This window comes from Diabrotica undecimpunctata, chromosome 6 (assembly GCF_040954645.1).
Source record: "Diabrotica undecimpunctata isolate CICGRU chromosome 6, icDiaUnde3, whole genome shotgun sequence".
NCBI lineage: Eukaryota > Metazoa > Arthropoda > Insecta > Coleoptera > Chrysomelidae > Diabrotica > Diabrotica undecimpunctata.
The window spans coordinates 91,737,685-91,761,717 of NC_092808.1; the positions used below are offsets into that span (position 1 = coordinate 91,737,685).

The 24,033-nt window shown below is 30.6% G+C and overlaps 2 protein-coding genes across 2 annotated transcripts in view; one reads left to right on the forward strand and one right to left on the reverse strand.

Annotated features, from left to right (window-relative positions):
• The window catches only part of LOC140443550 (coiled-coil domain-containing protein AGAP005037), a 1,206,743-nt gene that overhangs the window by 973,845 nt on the left and 208,865 nt on the right, over positions 1–24,033 (forward strand). The gene's annotated exons all lie outside the window — the stretch shown is intronic.
• The window catches only part of LOC140443553 (C-reactive protein 1.1-like), a 47,665-nt gene that overhangs the window by 20,915 nt on the left and 2,717 nt on the right, over positions 1–24,033 (reverse strand). Inside the window, exon 2 of the mRNA XM_072534870.1 lies at positions 3,042–3,212. Within this exon, the coding sequence (XP_072390971.1) occupies positions 3,042–3,206 (165 nt within the window). The 5' untranslated portion in view covers positions 3,207–3,212. The remainder of the gene's footprint in view (positions 1–3,041; positions 3,213–24,033) is intronic.

Genomic DNA, 24,033 nt, shown 5'->3' on the forward strand with positions numbered 1-24,033 from the left:
ATATATATATATATATATATATATATATATATATTACAGTTTAGTTAGAATAACCTACTGGAAATAATTGGGCCATTTTAAATAATTTAACATTTTTAGAAAATCAAAGCTTGCAACAAGTTTTCATTAGCAAAAATATAACATTATTCTTAAACAAGTGAAAACAAAAAATGACAAAGTTTGTCAAAAACATCTGTCTTTCTAAAACACCTACCCACGTCTACTAAAAACTACACGTTTCAAATAAGTCGTAAGTTTTGCAACGGCCAAGCTATTAAAAAATTATTAAATTAAAAATGATCAAATTATCGGTAATTTGGCACCCAAGAATTTAAATTTACTTATAAATAAATAAAACGAGTTTCGACAAAACCGAACTGGGATACAAAACACATTAGACCTGCAAAGTGATATTCACAAATCTCTAACAAAATAACATTTTATTGCAGTATTTTTTGAATACGGATATTTTTTAAGATTATGTACAGGGATGATACAACACTTTTCGTCGAATCCTTGAAAGATTGAGCGGAGCCGCTAAAGCGAGTAGAATGAGTGAGTTTTGAAGCAAGACTGTTCATTGATAAACCAAAACAAAATGTATGATCATGGATGGCTGCTTGAAGACGTAAGTCAAATATTTGGTCTGCAGTTAAACATATAAAAAAAAATCCTGAGAGTGGATAGACTATATAACAATCATCTACACACAACCGCGATTGACCAGCTTGAGGTTGTGAGCTCATACATATATCTGGGATCATTGATTACAAACACAGGGTCACTACAGGAAGAAATAAAACATAGATGTAATCTAGTGAAAATCGCCGTAGGAATGATGGCCAAAACATGAAATGACTCTCAAATTTCACGAACTCTAAAAATGAGGTTAATCACCTGCTTAATATTTTCAATACTGACATATGGTTATGCATGATATATGGGTTGGATCTAAATTAAATGATTATATGAGTCTCAATGCTGATCTTAAAAAGAAGTTGATAAACGCACTATAGAAAGGTTCGAAATATTTTGCTGCCGAAGAATGTTGCCAATACCCGAATGTACACGAAGAACCAAGTCGATCCTTAGACAGCTGCACGTTATAAAAGGCTCCAAAACATTTTTACTGAACAAATTCACCGCTTACTTTAGTCATGTGGTACGTACCGATGGTCTGAAGCTGACTTTGCAAGGAATGGTGCAAAGAGTGAGGGCCCGGGAAATAACGCCAACAAGATATGTGGACCACATTGCCTCAGATTTGTAGAAGACAGGGCAAGATGGATACAAATTACAAAACATAATTGAGAATTCAAGGTGACAGGATGTCCGAACCGGACGACCGGATAGGAAAAAGATTAATTAATCACTAATAATAAGTTACTTTCCAAGAAAAAAATATATTAGTTTAAATACGAATCTTGAATAATATCTATGACACAGGCAATATTCCAAAAGATTGGCTAGTTTCAGAATTTATTACGTTACCAAAGAAACAGGGAGCGAAAAAGTGCTGAGAGTATAGGCTAATAAGTCTAATAAGCCATACACTAAAACTCTTTCTTAAAATTATACATTGCAGAATATACAAGCTATGCGAAGAAAGAATACAAAACACACAGTTTGGATTCACAAAAGGCGAGAGATGCACTGTTTAGACTACACGTAATATTCCAGAGATGCAGAGATATGACTTGTTATATCTACACCTGCTTTGTGGACTATCAAAAAGCATTCGACACAGTTCAACACCTAAAAATGATAGATGTTTTAACAATAACCCAAATAGATGATAAAAACCGGCATATAATACAAAATTTATACTGGAACCAGTCAGCCACAATAAGAACAAATCTTGGAGATGAACCGACGGAAGCGATCCAGCTTCAGCGAGGCGTAGGAGAAGGATGTATTCTTTCGCCTATATTATTCAACCTATATTTAGAGAAAATATTAAGTGAAGCCTTGGAAAAGTGAGAACATGGAATCCTTTGGAGAACGCCTAAACAACATCCGCTATGCAGATGACACCGTTATTTTTGCAGGCAGTTTAAACAGTTACAGCAACTAATACACAAAGTATATGAAGTAAGTGAAAGATTTGGACTACAAGTAAACATATCAAAAACTAAATTTATGGTCATCAGCAAGAATAAAATTAGAGACGTCCAAGTGCTTATCATTATTCAGGTCAACCGAAGCGTGGGGAGACGACGTATATCTTGGCTGCGCAATTTAAGAGACTGGTTCCAGTGCACATCTAACCAATTATTTAGAGCAACAGCTTCAAAGATACGAATAGCAATGATAATTGCCAAACTCCGTAGCGGAGAGGGCACTTGAAGAAAAGAAGAACTGCTTATCAAGAATACACCGGTGGACCGAGTAAAAAAATTTACCTATCTTGAAACAATAGTAATCGAACAATGGGATCACTCACAAGAAGTAAAATGTAGAATAGAGAAGGCTAGGAGTACATTCAACAACATGGCCAAACTCTTTAAAAGCTACAACCTTAATCTGGAAATAAAAGTAAGGCTCCTATTATACTACGAAGTTGAATCCTGGACACTCACTGAAGCGATGGAGAAAAAACTTGAAAGCCTTTGAGATATGGGTATACAGAAGAATCCTACAGATATCATGGATGCACAAGATATCCAACGAGACTGTACTACGAAGAATGGGGAAAGAAAGAGAAGTGATGTATACGATTAAAAGGAGAAAGTTAGATTATCTCGGACACATAATGAGAAACGGCACTAAATACAGATTACTGAAAATAATCCTTCAAGGCAAAGTATTCGGAAAGCGAAAACTTGGGAGAAGAAGAATAAAAAACCCGAGGAAATGGTTCTCAACAACAACAACTAATCTATTTAAAGCATGAGTAAATAAAATAATTATAGCCAGAATGATCGCCAATATTCGAAACGAATAGGTACCAAAAGAAGAAGTTTAAATACGAAGTATATGGACATTGTCGTGAAAACTGTAGATTAACATCAAGAAATTATTTATCTAAATTTTATACTAACCTGAATATATCCATTTTGTGTTAGAGAAACTTTATTAATTAAAACGTCCCGTTCAAGTACTTTATAACTTTGTGTATATTTTGCAGAATTGTTTTGGATAACTTCTTCGGTCCTTTGGAAAATATAACACAAAATTATTAATCCAAGTATTTGAGCACGTCTCATCTTGACCTAAAAAATAAAATCTAAGTTGAATCAAACAACCAACATTTCATAAAAGTTCGATTATTAAATAAATAAATAAAAATTGTTGACAATCTTCAAATATAATTTAAATTATACTTATAGGGTAAAATTATATCCACTTCAGAAGTTTAGTAGTTTTAGTTCCATATCTACGTAATATTCTTTTTTAAAATAAGCTTGTATTTTTATAAAAATAATAAACATATTTTTGCGACAATAGTTTTTTTGTGAAGACTCCATAATTCAGTGTACGGTATATCAACATGGTGCGGACATTCTGCTGCGGACATAAAATAAACGTAATTCTTGAGTAAATGCTAATTTCTTTTTAAATTTTCGGTATGAACCAGCTTGTGCTATTTAAATGTATTTAGGTCATACTTTTGTTCCGTACTTTGGTTTATCTACTATTATGATGAAAATAAGAATACGTTTAACTAAAGTTTCTGCTATTACTTTTGTTGCAAGGTTGTAATATATCCTAAAAATATTGTTGTTGTTTTTTATTTGTTGTATATTTCTTACATTTAAATATCTTTGCAGTATATGAAAGCAGTGTTGTTGTGCTTTAATAAAAACTGATTAATATACACTCCCGTTATTTAGAATTATTCTCCTTTTCTTCAAGGAAAGAAATATTTATACAACTGTAAGATTATTTGAGCTATTATTAGAGAGAGGTAAGAATTTATATTTATGTTATCTACTTCCAACGAATGAATCTGTCAAATTTTTTCCAAGTTTAGCGAACGGACTGTACTCTATACTTCTTCTTATGGTGCCATCTCCCGACGAAGATTAACGATCATTAAAGCCATTTTTATCTTTGATGCTGCCGCCCTGAATAGCTTAATAAAAATGCAGCTAAAACATTCACGGAGTTTTCTTAACCATGAGATTATTCGTCTTCCTTTCAATCTCTTTCTCTCTATTTTAACGTGAATGATCAGCTGTAATAGGGTATATGTTTCTCTTGTCATTACATGGCCAAAAAATTTCTATTTCCTCTTCTGAATGGTAAATATGAGTTCATGAAATTTCTGCATGAGATTCAACACTTGCTAATTTATTTGACGTTTGGTGCAATAAATCTTCAACAAGCGTTTATACATCCACATATCCACATTTCAAAAGCTTCTTTTGAGATTAGATCTTTTTAGTCCAAGCTTTTCTTCCATATACATAATAATATACAGTAGACAGAGAATCGAGTCATTCACATACTCAGTTCTAAATAAAGATTCTTGTTAGTCAGAAATGATCTCATTTTAATAAATGCAGCTCTTGCCATTTCGATACGCTTGTTAATATGTGTGGTTTGATTATAGACCAGGGAGGATCTGTTTTGAGGTGGATGTGAGAGGTGGCGTTCTGATTTTTGCAGAAAAAGTTGTATGATAACTATAGTAATGATAATTGACTTTCCTTATAAATTCCTAAATAATAAATATTTTCCTTATAAATTTCCTGATAATCTTTCCTCTCAAATAGATCGGGAATACCAATAAAAAAATTAAAATATTGAAAAATGACTAAAAACATAGTTTTTGTTTTTCTACTTTCTTTCCTTATACCTTTAAAATGATTCCTATTCGAGCAAAGTCATACTGAAATAAAATAGTGATAATTGAGTTTTCTATAAGATAACAACGGTTTAAAATTGATTTTTAATTTATTACCCTTTTAATTTGTTGCTGCAATAAATAAAAAAAGGAGAGAAGGTTTATGTATAAAAGCCTTCGAATATTTAAGATTCACTTGTTGGTACCAGTGGTTACCTTTTGTCCGTTCCACATAGTCGGATATTGTTTTTTTGTTTTTTTCCTTTGATATGCCAACGAAAAGTACTGTGCATATAAATCTCTTTTTCCCTTACCTTCTCTAGTGGGTAAGTACGATCGCTTTTTTCGTTCCCTTTAAAACAAATATATCCACGAACCCACAGTAAACTGACTTTGTTACTTTTTCCGATCAGAATCAAAGTCCGATAAGCGGAAAGTTACTTTGGGCTATATATAACTTAAAGTAGTCATTCCTCAGTCTATAGCACATAACTTGTCTACTCTAGTTCTGTGTGTAGATTTAGTAGGTTCTATTTTGCCGTATATTGTTTCACTGGGATATATTTTACCATAGGTAATTAAAGGCGATAAAATTTGTAATAATTAATTAGAATAAAATGGCGAAGAGCAAAGGTAATTTTTTGGTCCGATCGATACAAAGGACAAAATAATAACTGAAGAGTATTCAATGCATATTGCGTCTTGCAAAATATGGTTATTTTACTAAGATTAAAAATTTATCTCATCATGTGATGGACACTTTGCCATAATTGAGAAGGCAAAGAAAACAGCAAAGTCGAAAAAGACATACCATTATGAGACGTTTAAGCGATAGGATAGTTCCCCTTAAACTGAAAGGCAAACTATATAAACTCATTATCATACAAATATATGCGCCAACCAGTACAGTAGATGACATAAAAGTCGAGGAATTTTACAAAAAATTGGAAACAACAATTGCCAATATTTTAAATAAAGACCTAAACTTAATATGCGGTGACTTTAACTGCAACAGTACATAAAGTGACAACTTAAAGAATGTACTGGGAACTTTCGGCATTGGTCAGAGAAACGAAAGAGAAGACCGCTTAATCAAGTTTGCTATTACAAATAACTATACTGGTAATAATACTCGATTTAAACACCATGTACGCCGACTTTATGCTTGGAAAAATCCTGAGGTGAAAGAATATATGTGGAACAAATCATACACTTCTCGTAGTTAAAGTAATGCTCAAACTTAAAGCGCCCAACAAACAAAGAGAGTCCAAGAGAATAAAACTAAAAAACAAGGACGACCTACTTCAAGAAGTACAAAAAAGTTTGCCTTTTATTGGTAAGAGTATACCACAAGTATATCAGTAGGAGGTCAAAAAATCAATAACTTGAGATATGCAGATGACACTTTAATAATCGCGGCAAATCAAGAAGAAATGGAAGACATAATGAGACGTCTGGAGGAAAAAAGCAAAACATATGAACTACAGCTAAATAGGAGTAAGACAAAGATCATGATAGTAGACAGAGCTCGGAATAATCTTCAACACATTAATGAAATTGGGGGCATTGAAGTAGTAAATAGTTTCATATACCTGGGGTCCCTAATAACAAATGACGGAGGGTGTGACAGAGAGATACGTAGAAGGCTGACTATTGCTAGAACAGCTATGATGAAACTGGTAGCAATTTGGAAAAATTCTAGCATAACAATACACACAAAACTAAGGCTGGCAAGGGCGCTCATTTTTCCCATAGCGACATATGCAACCGAAACGTGGACCTTAAAGAAAGCGGATAAAAATAAACTGGACGCTTTTGAAATGTGGGTATACCGCCGCATGTTGAGAATATCCTGGATTGATCATCGCACTAACGTATCGATATTAGAACAACTTAAAGTAAAGGATAGATTGCTTAAACAAATACAACAGAGATATTTGCAGTATTTTGAGCCCATTGCTAGAAGAACAGGTACGATGGAAAAACTGATAGTCGAGGGTAGAGTTGAAGGAAAGAGACCTAGGGGAAGATCTCCAAGATCTTCTATTAAGATAAGAGACTATTAAACATTGTTTAACAACACCAATTAATCTCCCAAAGGTAGCTTATCTAAACTAAATAAAAAGTCCACAAGGAAACTAAGTTCCTGTAGCTGACTCTATACCATGTATCACAAAAATTTTGTTAAAATCCTTTACAAAAGGTATATAAATTAAAAACCCAAACGAGCTATGTCATGAAGACAAAACGTTTTCAGAATCCATATTCCATCATCAGTGTCTAGGTGTACATGTTTTGCCACTAAATTTATGGGTAAAAATCCGTTAAAAGTTATTGGTTAAAATTTGGTTTATATTATTTAGTCATATATTAGGTTGTTAAAGTTACCAGTGGATTTGTTAACATGGCAACGTAAAATTTGCTCAGCAACTTCATGTTGAGTCGTACGTAATTAATTACAGGAAGTAAGCAGAAAGTGAATCCTGTGGGATTAAATTTGTAATAACGAATTACAATAAATTATAATAATAAATAATAAATCTTTTCTGTAAAGTTGAAAGAAAAAGACTAGACATTTAAGACTAGCTTAATTAAATTTGACCCTTAATTTATTTAAATATTTCTAAATAAAGTTTGAAAAAAAAAGGAAAAAATTATTTGCGTTATAAATAAGTAAATACTATAAATATTTTATTTTACAGTTGCGGTATGTAACCAATATAAAGCACACAACTTTGGTTGAAAAATATTTAATAGTTTATGAGATATTTAATGTTTTTATTAAATAATGTTAATATTTTTTCAATTGAAAAACGGAATTGTTGCCGATATTGCCAGTTTTATATATAGTACGCTTTTATAAGGTCCCATTTTGTATTTTTACGTATGTTTTCGACAAATGCATTGAAAAATTAAAATTTCAATTAAACTCCTCTCCAAAATGGCGTTTGAAAATTGTTCTAATTTGTTTATTACGTATTTTTTATTAACTTCGGGATGTATTAAAAATTTTAAAATGATCTTTCGATATTCGTAGGTATGTTACAAAATTTTTTATTTTGAAAAAAAAGTTTTTCTAATGTAATTTTTTGTCGAAATAGCTTTTCTAACCTTAAAAACTCTTAATTTGTTTATTTATCAATATTAACATTTAAAACTGCGTGAGTACATCTATTAATCCTACTACTTAACAATCTCATATGCCTATAATAACAATTGTAGAATATTTTCAATAATAATGATTTTCCTAGCAACATTAAATGAAAACTTTTGCCTAGAAAACGGTTGGGAAAGTAGATCCAAGCGTTCAAAAGTTGAACGCAAGACTTCAAATCTGCGTCGTCAGAAAAATTTGCAAAATAGCTGTTAATAGTGAATCAATTTTAATGTTTTCACCAATTTTTCAATCAATGTTTTTTAAATTTTTTATCACCTAATATTGTGAAAAATTGTCACAAAAGATAATTGTGAAACAGTAACAAATTTTTATATTAAAAATGAACACAAAAGTACTGAATTAACACTAAAAATTTCATAAATAAACATAAAAACTGTTTTCTTGGTATAATAATATAATATATTTTACATGTAATTTTATGAACTGATAGGTACAGTAAAAATTGTGTACATATGTATAAATTTGTATTATTTATTAATTTGTACATAGAAATCTGACGCACAAAGAAGTATATTTCATACAAATTTACGTCTTTTGCTTTTTTGAAATCGGTTCACTCATCTCACTTAAGCTATCATTATAATTTTTAATTATAATTGATTAATTATCATTATTATTTTCATCGATACATACTATATCATTATTATTGTCATTATAATTTAAATCTTCACTCAAATGAAGATCAACTATATTATAGCAAGTTTCCCCTGGCAACCAGTACACAGTTTACGTCGTGTTTGCGATACTTATATATTTTTTAACAGTTACACGTACAAGAACACGATATTTTTGTAATTATTTCTGCAGGAAAAAGTGGTTCTAAAAAGTGTACTGGTTACAACCCTTTCTCTAATCTCTTCTCTACAACTAATCAAATTTGCAACTGATAAAAATATACCCGCAAAATATATTATTGCTGCGTGTAAAGTGGGTGACAAGGTTTCGGCCTTAAACCTGTTGTTAATGGTATAGAGCTCATAGTGATCACACTTTCTTAACTCGTGCAGTTTAAATTTTTTCCCAAACTTCATTATTCAATAAATCATTATTTTTCAAATTGTTCTACAATTTTTACTATATCTAAAAATGGCATTGTTAAGTAGTAGGGTTGATATTTGTACTTAACACATTCACGAACTACCTTCTTTTAGGTCTGTTCAGTCAAACTGATTGTGGTTATACATGAAAGAAACATGCCAAATCCACCATTTTTGGGAAGGAGTATTATGATTGAATAATGATTATAAAAAAATTGTTTTGGATAGTGTCACACATGTGTGACACTGGTATATAGTAATAAAAATTTGAACATAACCCAAGTGTCATAAATATGTGACATAAAAATTTTTAGCTACTGCTTATAAAAAATCATTTATTTCTTTAACATTAACAAAAATAAAAATTACTTCCAATAAAAAATGAAACATTTTAACACATTTAACAAGTTTAATTGTCTTTTCTGCACCACTGAGTAAAACAAAGTATAACACATAACCCAATGGGCTGTCCATCACTCCCCTTACATTCCTGACATGTGTACCAGGTGACAGTGCTTTTTTTACTTGCACTTTACTGTCGACATCTTGTCCGCTTATTTTCTTTTTTCAAGTTGTGTTCCGCAACAACTTTTTTTCTAATTGACCGTTCTGTTTATCCCAATAAATGTTTGATCACTTCCTCTCTAAACTGAAGGTACGACATTTTTGTTTTCTTTGACTTGTTTCTATTTTTATTCAACAACCAGTTGCCATTCCACATGCAAATATTTACTAAGTGAAAGAAAACTTTCCCGACATAAAGGAATTGTAGTCACGTATCATTACTGGCTTCAATTTTTTCTAGCCTCTACGATTTTCAACTTCAACCATTTCCGAACCATGCTTGGATGAAATCATTATTCCATTTCTATTATTTTTCCATTTTAATACTCTGATTGGACCTCTTATTTGCAATACAACTTCTCCTTTCTTTAATTTTTTTGTAATAACACTGTTTGGGTTACTTTTTTTATTTTTTCTTAATATTCCACAAACGTAGTTCTTCTTTTCATGTAAAAACTTGGCAAGCTCATAGCTGTTGTAATAATTGTCCATGTATATAGTATGCCTCTTTTCTAAATATTCAGTAACAAGCCTGTTAACTCTTTCAAACACATGCCCATTTTCATTTACTACTGTCCCCTTGCCGCTGTAGATTAGGAAATTTAGTAAAAATCCATCAGAGCTAGTAATCTCATAAATTTTTATTCCTTATTTACTAGTTTTTTTCGGCATATACTGTCGAAATATTAACCGACCTCTCCACTGTAAGAAAGCTTCGTCAAGACTTAAGTTCTCTCCTGGATAGTAAACTTTAGAGATATTATTTATAATATGACTCGTAACGTTTTTAATTTTGTCGATTTTGAACTTCTACGTCTTCCGGCTTGTAAAAAGTAATATTTTGAAGAATAGCTTCAAACTTTGATCTGGGCATAGTTTTTAAAAATATTGAAAAGTGATGTAATGGATCTGTACTCCAGTATAAACGTAAGTAGGGAAGTTTTATGTTTCCCATTAATATGCAGAGAGCCAAAAATTTTTTAAGTCGTCAATATTTATATCTATCCAGCATCTTAAAAGGGATATTTTTTTAAATTAGGGTTTTCTTTACGTGAAGCAGCTCTGCGGTTTGTCCACTCTACGATTTTTACCAAAAGCTCTTCATCAAATAGTAATGAAAAATATTGTATAGGTGTTGCGTCAACAGGAATTTCTACTTTTATATATTCTTGTTCAGTAAACTGATGTATCTCAATATCTTCCTCTACATCAAGCCAGTCCGCCTCATCATTTCTTTGTACCACATTTTCGTTTGTATCGTTCGCTTCGCCCTCATCATTACTTGACTCACCGTCATTATTGTTCGACCCACCACCACCATTGCTAGTATCCTCAGTATCTCTTCCAGAATGAGAAGGAGAATATTTACTTCCACTAGAATAAAATATTTCATCATTATGGTCCTCCTCGAATTAATATTCAATATTTTCGGTATTTTTGTACTCACTTACTTCCCTACTAGTCATCTCGACCTCTAATTGAAGATCTCGTGTACTTAGATGTCGTTTTGACATTGTTAATACGTCTGAAATAAGTAATAAGGAATTACACCGTGTATAAATAAGTTACATACTTATATTACCTGTCTAAATTATACACAATAACGACACTTTTCGTATTTGACGTTTGCATATGTGCTTCTTCTTCTTCTTCTTCTTATTTTTGGCTTTTATTCTTCTGAATAATCAGCCAGTACATTTGTTTTGTTAATTTTTGGGCCACTGTCGTGAGTCTGAGAATATCTCATGCCCTATTATCAATTATCATTGACATATAGACATTTTTTTTCTACAAATCTACATTTTATTTATGTTTTCTATTTTCTTATCGTTGGTTTAAATGTTAATATTGGATAGGTTATTATTAAGGTTATAATTTTATATGGTTGATCTGTAGGAATCTGATAAGAATTTTGATAATTTTAGGGTTAATCTCGCATAGAAGCATTGGTATGTTAATTGGGGTTTTAATATAAATTTTGATCAGCTCCTGATAGACATCATAATCTTTTATTTTGTTTATTGGGCATTCCCAAAATATGTGTTCTAGTGTATCCATTTGCCCACATTCACAGTATGGGTTATCGCGAATGTTGATTTTATATAAATGTACTCCTGTCAGGCAATGACCACTCCTCATTCTAATAATGGTAGTAATATGCCGCCTATCTATGTATGGGATTGTGTCAAACCATGGTTTATTAGGAAAAAAATTTTGTATGTTGTTATACCACTTGCCTTTATATTGAAAAGAATTTAACCAATTATTTTGATGCATAGAACATATTTTATTTTTTAATAATGGCATGATATCCAAGTTACTTAATCGAATTTTAGCAGGAATATTTAATTCAGCCCCAATCTTTGCCAGTTTGTCAGCTATTTCATTTCCCTTGATATCATTATGTCCAGGAATCCAACATAATCTAATATCTTTTCCATATTTATTTAAATAGTATAGTTTCTTTTTAACTTGCAAGACTCTGTAATCTTTTGTTGCAGTTATCATATTGTTATTAATGTTGTCTATAGCGCTCTTTGAGTCCGTAAATATTATAGCTTTATCAAAACTTTTTTCCTCACAAATCATTAGACCCTTTTGAATAGCTATTATTTCTGCTGTACAGATATTAATAAGTGAAGGAATTTTTTCAGAAAAGGAATAATTTATACTAGGTATGTGTATTCCTATGCCCGTTTTGGCTTCCTCAAGGTTTTGATTTTTTTGTTTTTTTGAAGCATCTGTAAATATTTGTATGTAATTATAGTAATACGAATTTACAAAATTGTAATATTCCCAAAGGTTATGGGAACTATTTTTTTTTAATAATGTTTTTATAATTGGTATATTATAAGTGTAGATATCATATTCATTTGAGTAGCAGGCTGGTATGTCACTTGTGTTCATTGATGGTAAAAACTTTTTAACTTCTGTTAGAGCGTCAATCAAATATGTTGGATTTTTTCCCTTCCAATATCCTTGTTGATAACCATGATATTTTTTTAAGTCTAGAAGCATATTTAATAATGAGTGATTTGGAGTTGTGCTAATCTTTGCTATGTATTTCGTGGCAATCCATTTAAATCTATGGTGTAGATCGATAGTTGCACTTTCTGCTAAAATGACATTAGTGGGAGTAGATTTCATCATCCCATGTGTTGTTCTCAAAGCTTGGAATTGTATTCGGTTTAATTTCATAAAATTTTGTTGAGAGAAGTTATTAATTATACTAGCGCCATAATCTAATTGTGATTGTATCAAGCCATTATATATTAATTTTAGTGTTTTTGGGTCTGATCCCCACCATACTCTACAAAGAGCACGTATTATATTAATGCCCTTTTGGGCTTTATTAATCATGTTATCTATTTGGTCTGACCAATTTAGATTGTGCTTAAATATTATACCTAAATATTTTTTCGACAGAACATTAGGGATTATATAGTCATTAATTTTTATATCTGGTGGATTACTAATAGGACGGTTCATTTTAAACCACAAAGTCTCGCATTTTGATGAGGATAGTTTAAGATTATGTGTATCAAACCATTTGGATAATTCATATAAGATAAAGTTTACCTGATTTGCTATATGGTTAAAATTACTACCTTTTGTTAAGATAATTAGATCATCTGCATATGACAGAAGTACACAATTTTCAGGTATTATTGTGTATATATTTTTAAGATAAATATTGAATAATATTGGGCTTAAAGGTGAGCCTTGTATTAGACCTTGTGTAGTATGCGATGGTCCAACCATTTCGTGATAATGATTTTTAACATAGAGAGTCCTATTGTTTAAGAATTGAAATATAAGGTTATTGATGTCTACTGGAATATGAAGATTATTAAGAAGTCTGTATAGTATGTAAATATTCACATGATCGAAAGCTGCTTTAATATCTAAGAAAGTAGCATTTACATATTGGTTTTGTGAGAAAGCCAATTGAACATAAGTATTTAAATAATTTAAATTATCGTTAACTCCCATACCTTTTCTAAATCCTACTTGAAATTGGCTAAATGTTTTTTGATTTTCCACGATCCAATCCAGCCTATTTTTAATCATTGATTCCAGTAGTTTTACTACACATGATGAAAGTCCCAGAGCTCTATAATTTTCTGCTCTTAAATTATAATTTTGAATTTTGTTGTTCTTAGGAATACTTATAATAATCTGAGTTTTCCACTCATTGGGAATCAGTTCACCTTCTTTAACCTTGTTGTATAAATTTAGTAGCCATATTAGCCCTATTTCAGGTAAATGTTTTAACATATTAAAGTTAATATTATCAAGGCCTGGTGATGTGTTTTTCTTTAAAAATAGACTATTTTTTAATTCCGTGAGATTGAATTCACTAGACAAGTGATCAATGGTCTGTAATTCAAAATCCGGTTCAATATTAGTTACTGAAAGGTTAGTTAATATTTCATAACTTATTTTTTCATTGGGAAGTTTATTGTTTGAAGGTTGAGAGAATGCATTTTTAAATTTTCTTATAGTTTGCCAAATAGAGCTGATGTCTACGTTTCTATTAATACTCCCGCAATATTCCATAAACTTTTGCTTCTTTATTGTTTTTAGAAGTCGTTTTGATTTAGCCATTATGTGTTTTGCATTGATATAATTACTAAGATTAAAATTATTTTTAAATTCCTTTAACGCTTCTTTTCTTTTATTTATTATTTCAGTGCATTCCTGGTCCCACCAAGGTACTCTTTTTTGATATTGCAGTTTTCTTATGCCTCTGCCTTGTTTATTTGAGATAGCAATTTCTACTGCTTGGTTAATTATACTTGTGAAGTGGTTATAGGATTGATTTTCTATATTTAAATGTTCTTCTATGTATTTACTATACTTGTTCCAATCAATTTCTCTAATGTTGTTTCTAAAATTTAAGTTTTTATTGGTTGTAATGCTTTTTCCTTCACTATAGTTAATTTTCATTAGAATAATTGTAGGAAAATGATCGCTACTACCACAATCTTTCAAGACATTCCATGTACATTGTATTGCTAGAGAGTCAGATACAAATGATAGATCTACAGGGCTGGATCCCTCTAGTGGGGTATGAATTCTAGTGCTTCTTCCATCATTTAAGTATATATAATTAAACTCGTCAAAGATTTTTAATAAAAGGTTACCATTTCTATTACTTACTTGACTACCCCAACATGGGTGATGTGCATTCAAGTCTCCCATAATGAGCACATTGTTCCAATTATTATATATATATTCAAAAAAATTATATGATAATTTATTTTTTGGGTTTGAGTAAATGTTTATAATTGTATATTTATCTATTTTGATAGCTATATATCTAAAGTTAGGGCTTTGCCATTTGGAGTCTAAATTAACCCTACTGTAAATTAGATTATTTTTAATGAGTGTGGCAATACCTCCTGCTCCATTTTCTATATCTTCCCTAATTACATCATAACCTTTGATTCGACATATTTGATGAGGTTTAAGTTTGGTTTCATTTAACATAATGATATCAGGAGAATGTTCTGTTATCAAGATATTCAGGTTGTAATTATTGGATTGAAAGCCATTCATGTTCCATTGCATCAAACTAATGTTTTTAAGTGAGTTGTTGGTATAACTCATAATTTGTTTTATTTTTTTAATAATATTTGTCCTGATCGTCTAGATCAGGAACTGATTTGTTGAGTTCTGAATATGTTAATATTAATTCTCTAATTTTAATTTGTTCTTCTTTATTCATATTTGTAAATTTTCTGTATAAATCATCTATTGTATTACAGTAATTTTGCGATGCACTAACAGGCGTTGATTTATTAAAATTATGTTTTAAATTGTTGTTATTAATACCAGATATAGATGGAGTGTCATTAATTTGAACTGTACTATTTAGTTGAGATAATCTACCATTTTGATTTATTAATTGCGATTCATGTATAGTTTTATCATATGAAATATTTCTTTTCTTTATTGTTCCCGTTGATTTGGCTGCAGAAACGTAACTCCTTTTAGAATTTATGCACTGACTTGCTGTGGTTCTTCTTTGATTAATATTAATACTGTTGTTTTCTGTATTTTGTTTTGGTTTTATACTTGGGAAGTTAGCCGGATGGTATTGACTATCTTCTTTTCTATAGTCTTTATTTAAATAATTTTTTGGTGCTAGTTGTGCAGCTTCATAAAATGATAAGTTTTCATATGCCATTAACTTTTTAATTTCTGTTTGTCTGGTATATTCAGGACACTTTTTATTAACTGAGTTATGCTCAGGACTCTTACAATATATACACATCGTTAGGCATTTTGCCTCTAGATGTGACTCTAATTCACCCTCTTCCACCTGTTGTCCACAATTATGACATTTTGGTTTAGTTCTGCAAAGAGTCCTGGTATGACCATATATCAAACATTTATAACATTGTGTGACTCTCGACACATATGGAATAATGTTGAATTTAAGATAACTAATTTTTATTTCTCTTGGCAATATCTTACCATCAAAAGTTATAAGTATTGTGCCTGTAGGAGCATATTCAACCGAGTTATCATCTTTAATAATTTTCCTGTTTAGTCTTTTGATGTCTATAACATCGAAGGGTGAGATTAATGATTTTTTGATTTGATCTTCGGTTAGTGACGGGTTAACATCTCTGATGATGCCCTTACATGTTATTTGATTATATGGAATATATATTTTATATTTATCTTTAAGATTGATAGCGTTATTAATAAAATTGTTAGCCGCTTCGCTGTTTGCGAAAGAAACACCAATTTTATTTATACCTTTGATTTTAACCTCCAAGATATCTTTTAAATTTAAATTGAAGAGGTCATTTGCTATTTGTAAATGATTATACTTGCCTATTTTGAATTTTTTCTCGATTCCTTCTACTACAACTAAGTATGGCCCTACAGCATTATTCTTGTATCTGTTGTCGCTTTGATTAAATTTATTTTTTTTTTCATTATCAGACTTATCATTTATTATTGTATTATTTTCATTATTCGAAATATCCATATTATCGTTTTCATTATTGATCGCTTGGAGATCAGGTGGCTTTTTCTTGCCGCCATGCGGTGACATATCAGTAGCTGATCAAAATTTTACTAATATAGAAAAAATATGTAATGGAAAAGACTTACCAATGCTCTAGAAGAGTTATATAAAAGTAGATTAATTATCTCTCTCTTAAGACTCTTGTCTGAAATTTCTTTAACCCAGCCAGTAAAAATTGTAGTATATTACGTTGTATATCGAAACTGTTGTTTCTACGCGCTAGAAAGATTCAAACTTTTGACGTTTCGGTCCAGAAGTTCTTGTTTACTTCAATAATCTGCATATGTGCTATAAATTTATAGGTTATTTCTTCTTTTTTTAAACGTCGAGATCAGAACCCAGCCACAGCGTATGAAAAAGGGATTGTTCAGATGGACTGTGGCCAAATTTATACCCACTGTGATAAACCGTGGTAAAATTATTTTACATCACACAAGTTTGGTGTCACACTTATGTGTCAGCAGTTCTTACGAAAACTTCACCGTCACACATGTGTGACGGTTGGTCGTGAATGCGTTAATTTTTTATTGTTAATATTGATAAATAAACAAATTACGAATTTTCAAAGCTGGAAAAGCTATCTCGGCAAAAAATGATCCTTGAATTTTTTTTTAAATGCCTGAAAAAAATATTGTGAAATGTATGAAAAAAACACGAATATCTAACCAGAATTTCTAAATTTTTAATCACTGCGACTTTATTAAAAAAATAAGTTATAAACAAATTAAATATCTCATAATCTATTTAATATTTTTTAACCAATTTTTTTCACTTTATATTGGTATCACAACTGTTCCTGTAAAATAAAATATTTATAGTGCTTATTTATAATACAAATAATATTCTTTAGGTATTTTTTTTCAAGCTTTATTTAGAATTATTTAAATAAATAAAGGATCAAATTTTATATAGCAAGTCGAAAATGAAAACTTTTTCATTTAACTTTGCGAAAAAAAAATCGAGAAGAACTTCATAAAAACATATATAACCGCAATAGTTAAAAAAGGAAATTATGTGCAAAAATTACCAATTTTTCATTATTTTAACAAGGATCCATCTATATAAATCATATACTTTCTTAAAAAACTCTTTTGTTTTTACCAAAACTTTGATATAAATTTAGTTCCAACCTGTACCTAATTAAATTTTAATTTTATTTTATTTGATCGGGCTAAAATATGGTTATTTTACTGAGATTAATCAAAAATGTTATTTATCAGACCATAGTTTTTTGCCCTTTTATCGAGATTTTTCAATGATTGAGAAGGTCAAGAAAACAAAAAAGTCAAAAATGCATAACAATATGAGTATAAAAGCAGTTGGGAAATTAAAACAAGGCCTGAAGACTCTGAACAAATGAAGGGTATAGAGAAAAAAGCAACTAAGTCAAAAATATATATATTTTCAGCAGAAAAAAAAACAAAATTTGAAACAATAAAAATTCTATTCTTTTTTACTTTTTAAGTCAAATATTTTTATAAATTTAGTTCGATATGTACTTTTTAAAAATAACTGGAATAACGTTATGATTGAATTATTATTTCGTAGTTAGATATTATTTATTTAAATAAAAGGAGTTACTTCTTCCCCTGAACAGATCAAAAGTTTTTATTTATATTATTTTTTTGTTATTTTCGAACATTTTTCGATGTATAACATCATCGGGCTGAGATGGTGACTCAGACTGATTGGCAGAAAAAAGTTGGCTGTAGTACCCTTTAGATCTCTCTTCTTCACAAAATTTCATTAGAACTTTTATAACAGCACACTTTTCTTTGGGCAAAGGTACATATAAGTTTTTTTAGAGCTGATTGGGTTCTTGAAGATCGGGTAACTCTAATTTCTCCTTCTGGTTCTTCCGTTGATCTTTTACTAGGGACGTCGTGACAGATCAGTTATATGTTTCCCTGTGATCCACGGTTTTGCATTTTGTTTAAAACAACATTAACTATTTTAGTTGCTGAATAGAAAAAGAACATTTCTTTTTGTAGAACTTCCATAAAGGAATATCCACGCACTGGGTAAGTAATTGTCATAGTGTCAAATCTTTTTAGTGTAGCAGTTACGTAGTGGAAGAACTGGATGATAGTGTGATTTTTGTTTTGTCCTCCGCAAGAGTCGGCAAACACATACAATTTTTTAACAGCAGGATCCAGGTAGGTGTTAAAAAAATTATAAAGCATTGAGGCAACGTCATCTGACACCTTTTTTGCAATGGTTTGGTCGTACATGTACATGATTGAAACACAATTTTTCAAAATATGAATATTCAAATAACAGTTGTCTTTTTAAATACAGTTCAGCAGAAGTTATATGCGGAGTAGGGAAATTTTTTCCGAAGTCTATAGCGATAGCCTTTAGGGTTGACGACTTTTTAGCTTCAGTTTTTTCCACGCCTTTTCAATTCATAAAACCAATCGGTCTTCGTTAAATGGAGTGTCTTTTCAAATTCTAGCTTCTTGATATCGTTCTCGAACTTTACTTTTTCGTTATCACCTTTTGAAACGGCAGTTTTACCATTAAGCTCAATAATTTTGGCTCTTTGCTCGTCACACAAACAGCACGTTTTAGTACGTGGGTAACTGAAGAAGATGTTAAACTCTGACACAAATATTTGCCTGAATGTTTCGTAACACATCTCAATATGGGTATGTTTATTCAAAAATAATTCAAGATGCTTTTTAATATTTATATCTTAGAGTCTTTCAAACTGTAGTGCGCATTACGTCCATTTAATGAGCCAAAAAACTGCAATAACAATTCACGAGTTGATCTACCTTATGAGGTCTATTGGTATGCTTTGCCCTTCTATAGATCGGCGCCTTGCCAGTTGTTCTTAAAGATGTTTTTATTGTATGTAATCGGAAGGCTTTAATTCTAAACAGTGATTGAAATGCTTTAAAATATACTGGTACCTCTACTGCACTGCCATTTCTAATAATTGTAGCTGTAGGAGCTTTGAATGGCCAATATTATTAAATTGTCTTATTAGATCACTTTTTTTTGGCAATAGAAATATTCTAAAAGTATTTCTACCGCTTGCACTGACAGTCTTCTCCGATTTCAAAGCTCGAGGCTCGTAGCGTCTTAGCAAGACGACCATGTGTTTTAAGCTTTTTCGTTGATTTTTCTTGATTAACACGTGTATTCTCGTCACTGTCAGACATTTTAAACACTAAAACTTTCAACAAAAACTCTTAAAACTGAAGACTTGAACACTTCTTAACGAACAAGCTTGAATAAACGTGTCAAAAAAACAATTAATAAACACAGCTGCGATGACCTGCGTGAGAGTAATAACGAATGTTATGGACTGTGTAGGTTATTCCCATGTTTCATGTTGACTATGTTGGTTTTCCCTGCAATAGTTAGATCTAAATAAAACCTTGAATATCTTAGGACTATGTTTGTTGTTGACGATTTGTCAAGATAAATACACGGCAAACAGAAAGTGTGGAAAGGTAAACCGGATTTTTTTCATTTTTGGACTATCTTGGTTTTTCCCCTATACCCTTCAAAAAGTCATATGTTTAATTGATAATTTTTTTGTTATACGAAACTATCTGTATAGTCAGCTTTTTGTTTTTAAATACTTCTGTTTATCTGACCTATCTGTGCTTTTGTGTGGTACCAAGAATATTTGAATAAGGGGTTAATATGAATTTTGTGGAAATTAAAAAGCGGTGTTTTATTTTTGCAATTTTAGATTAACAATTAAAATTTTTTGCTGTACTATAGCCACATTGATCTGTTCACAAGAACCTCTTATAAAATGTTTACTAATAAAATATGTTTCATTTTTCTCTGCGTATAATTAATACGTTCTTAAATGTCCTGGAATGTCCTCTTATAGTTTTTTGGAGATAAATGAATATACCTTTTTAAAACTGTCTATACGGTATCTAAAAAAACTTTGAAAGAGAAAAAAGGATAAATGTAGTTTGTTAATTTAATTATTTACCTTTTTATATATACCATCAATTTATTAATTAACACATTGCAAATTTAGCAATGCGAGAAAGTCATCCATACTGATAGAAATGATATCATAAAGAAACTGGTTAGAGAAAATTGTTTGCAGAATATTTTACCAGTAGGTTACATTTCATGGTAGCTTTGCTCAAGCCATGTGTAACAGACATGTTAACGCGGTAAATTAATTTAAAATTCATATTGTAACAAAAATTATAAGAGTTGTTGAAATATTTTTATTAAATTTGACATGCATTACTCATAAACGAGGAGGTATTACTGTTTGACCTCATTAATTCCACATTTTCTTCTTTATGTTCAAACAAACGACATTACAATTAACTACGCGCGATAATTCTTTGAGGTATATAATTTACAGCTAAAATATTTATATGCTCTAATTTTATTCTATAAACTGTTTATTGCAAAATATTTTAATTGCAATGATTTCTCCAATAAACAACTGATACAGAAAACAATGAAAATAATTGGAAAGAAGTATAAAATTGTTAGTCTTATTACAGAAGAAAAATAAAAATTAATATTTAAGGTTATTATTGCTACTTATATCCAAAACTTTGATACGAATTAAATGTGTTATTTATTAAATAAGAGTAAATTAGAAGTAAATTTTAAAAAAGACTCACTTTTTTAAACTATAAGAAGATGTCTATAACTATAAGAAGATAAGTAAACAAGCATTATGAAAAAGACAGTCAAGATTTAATTTCACGTACAAAGCGTCTATGTATCTGTTTATACATAACGAAAATTTATTTCGAAACTATTTTACGGATTTAGATGTCTAATAGTTTAAAACTTGTAGGTCTTATGGAGAATACCTGATCTGAACTGGACAATAACTGATCATTTTAGTTCGTACTGAATCCTGAGGATCGCTATTTAAAAATGCCTTTTTTTTTTTAAATTTGCATACACAATTTTGCAAAAACTTCTGAACCGATCGAGCTTATTTTTCATCATCTTTTTCTTCTTAAAGTATCTATCGTCCCCTGTTAGGAGGTTGGTAATCATCACGACTATTTCTACTTTTGACATTGGAGCACTTAATAAATCTATAGAACTAGATTTATACCACTTCAACTATAAGAAGTGTTATTGTTTAAAACTTGTAGGTCTTATGAACAATACCTGATCTGAACTATATATATATATATATATATATATATATATATATATATATATATATATATATATATATATATATATATATATATATATATATATAATAATAACTGATTATTTTAGTTTTTACTGAATTATAAGGATCTCTATTTAAAGAAGTCTTTTTTTTATTACATTTGAATAAACAATTTTGCAAAAACTTGTGAACTGATTGAGCTTATTTTTCATCATTTTCTTCTTCGTAAGGTATCGTCTCCTGTTAGAAGGTTGGTAATCATCACGACTATTTCTACTTCTAATATTAAAGCTCTATATAAATCTATATAGAACGGGATTTATACCACTTCCTCAAATTATTTAATCAGGCAATGCGACTACTTTTTGTACTCCTCTTTCCTTGTATTTTAACCTGTATCTCTAATAACAAATACTTTTCTCCTCATAGGACCCAGATATCACGTCATTTCTCGTACATCATCTATTTCAAGAATTTAAACTCAAAATTTGTAAAGGTTTCGTATGATGTTAATAATGAACTTAATAATAATTATATCAATAAAATAGCTTAAAAATAATAAATCATTAGGAATTGATCAAGTTTTCAATAAGCTCTACAAGAATGGTAACCACGCCCTGCTACAGACACTACATAAACTTTGACTCCTTTGCTTAAGTCGTGATTTGTCTGTTACATAAAAAAGACAACCAGCTTAAATGTCACTGCAGAGGCATAACCCTGTTAACAACTGCTTACAAAATACTAGCAAATATTCTCTACGAAAGGCTACAATGGACATAATTGGAAAATACCCGGATTTACTACAGAAAAATCAACAATTGACCAGATTTGTTCAATAAGATAAGTCGTGGAGACACATTAGAATTTAACAATAAAACCAATCACCTATTTAAGGCCGCATACGATAGTGTCAAGAGAACAGTACCATACCAATAAATGAGTCAGTTTGGTATACCATAAAAATGTATCCGATTAACAAGAATAATACTGTATACCTTAAAAGCCAGTCTTATGATACAGGGAGAGAATTTCAGAACCTTCTAGATAAAGAAAGGACTCAGAAAAGTGGATACCCTGGCTTGCCTCCTATTTAATATTGCCTTGGAAAAGGCAGTCTGAGACACACGAATTATAGACGGAGGTACTATTTACAATAGATCGATAGAAATCTCAGCATACGCTGATGACATAATAGGGCGTAGCTAGCGAGATGTTGAGCAATATTTTCTAGAATTGGAAATGGTGGCAAAGCAGATCTAGTCATCAACAAAGACAAAATCAAGTAAATGTTGGTTACTAAGGTTCCTATAGCAAATGAGGAACTAGAAACTGTGTTTGGAAGTCATATCTTTGAACATGTTGACACGTTAACATACCTTGGCTCGCTAGTGTCTACTACCAAAAAAACAACCAAATAAATTAAAAGACGAATAAACCTTATAAATAAAGCATACTATGGACTCCACTCAAAAAACAATTACACTCCTTACATATGGGGTAGAAACAAAGACTCTAATGCAGAAAGATGGAAGACTTTTTGGAATATTAGAACGTAAAATGCTAAGATTGACTGGACACACAATACAAATGCTAGACAACACGATTGCTAAAAAGCTAACTACAGAAGCACCTATAGGAAGAAGAAGCAGACGCACGCCGCGAATTAGGTGTTTATACTGGGTTGAAACCTACTTAGGGGTATTAAAAATCAGAAGATGGCCACAGGTCGTTAAAAACCGAACCGAATGGTGACGAATCTTAGAGCAGGCCAAGATCCACAAAGAATTGCCGAGTCATAGATGATGATGAATAATTAAAAGAAAAGCTTATTTTTCTCTTAAATTTGCATGAACTTTTTTATTTTAACTACAAAATATCCTTTAAAGTATTTATTTTTTAGATTTTTTTACCTTTCGTATATTTTTCGATATTATGTATAGTTTTTTTACAATATCGCAAAGAACAAAAAATAAAACCCCTTCTGATACGATGATGACATCAACATTATAGGGCAACAAGCTACATGTTTCCTAGAATCCTTCAGCAATATTTCCTAGAATTGGAAATGGTGGCAAAGCAGGTCGATCTAGTCATTAACAAAGACAAAACTAAGTAAATATTGGTTAGAAAGGATCCTATAGTAAATGAGGAATGAGAAACAGTGTTTGGAAGCCATATCTTTAAACGTGTTGACACGTTAATATACCTTGGCTCGCTAGTAACTCCTACCAACAAAACGAATAAATTAACTATGGAGTCCACTCTAAAAACAATTACACTCAA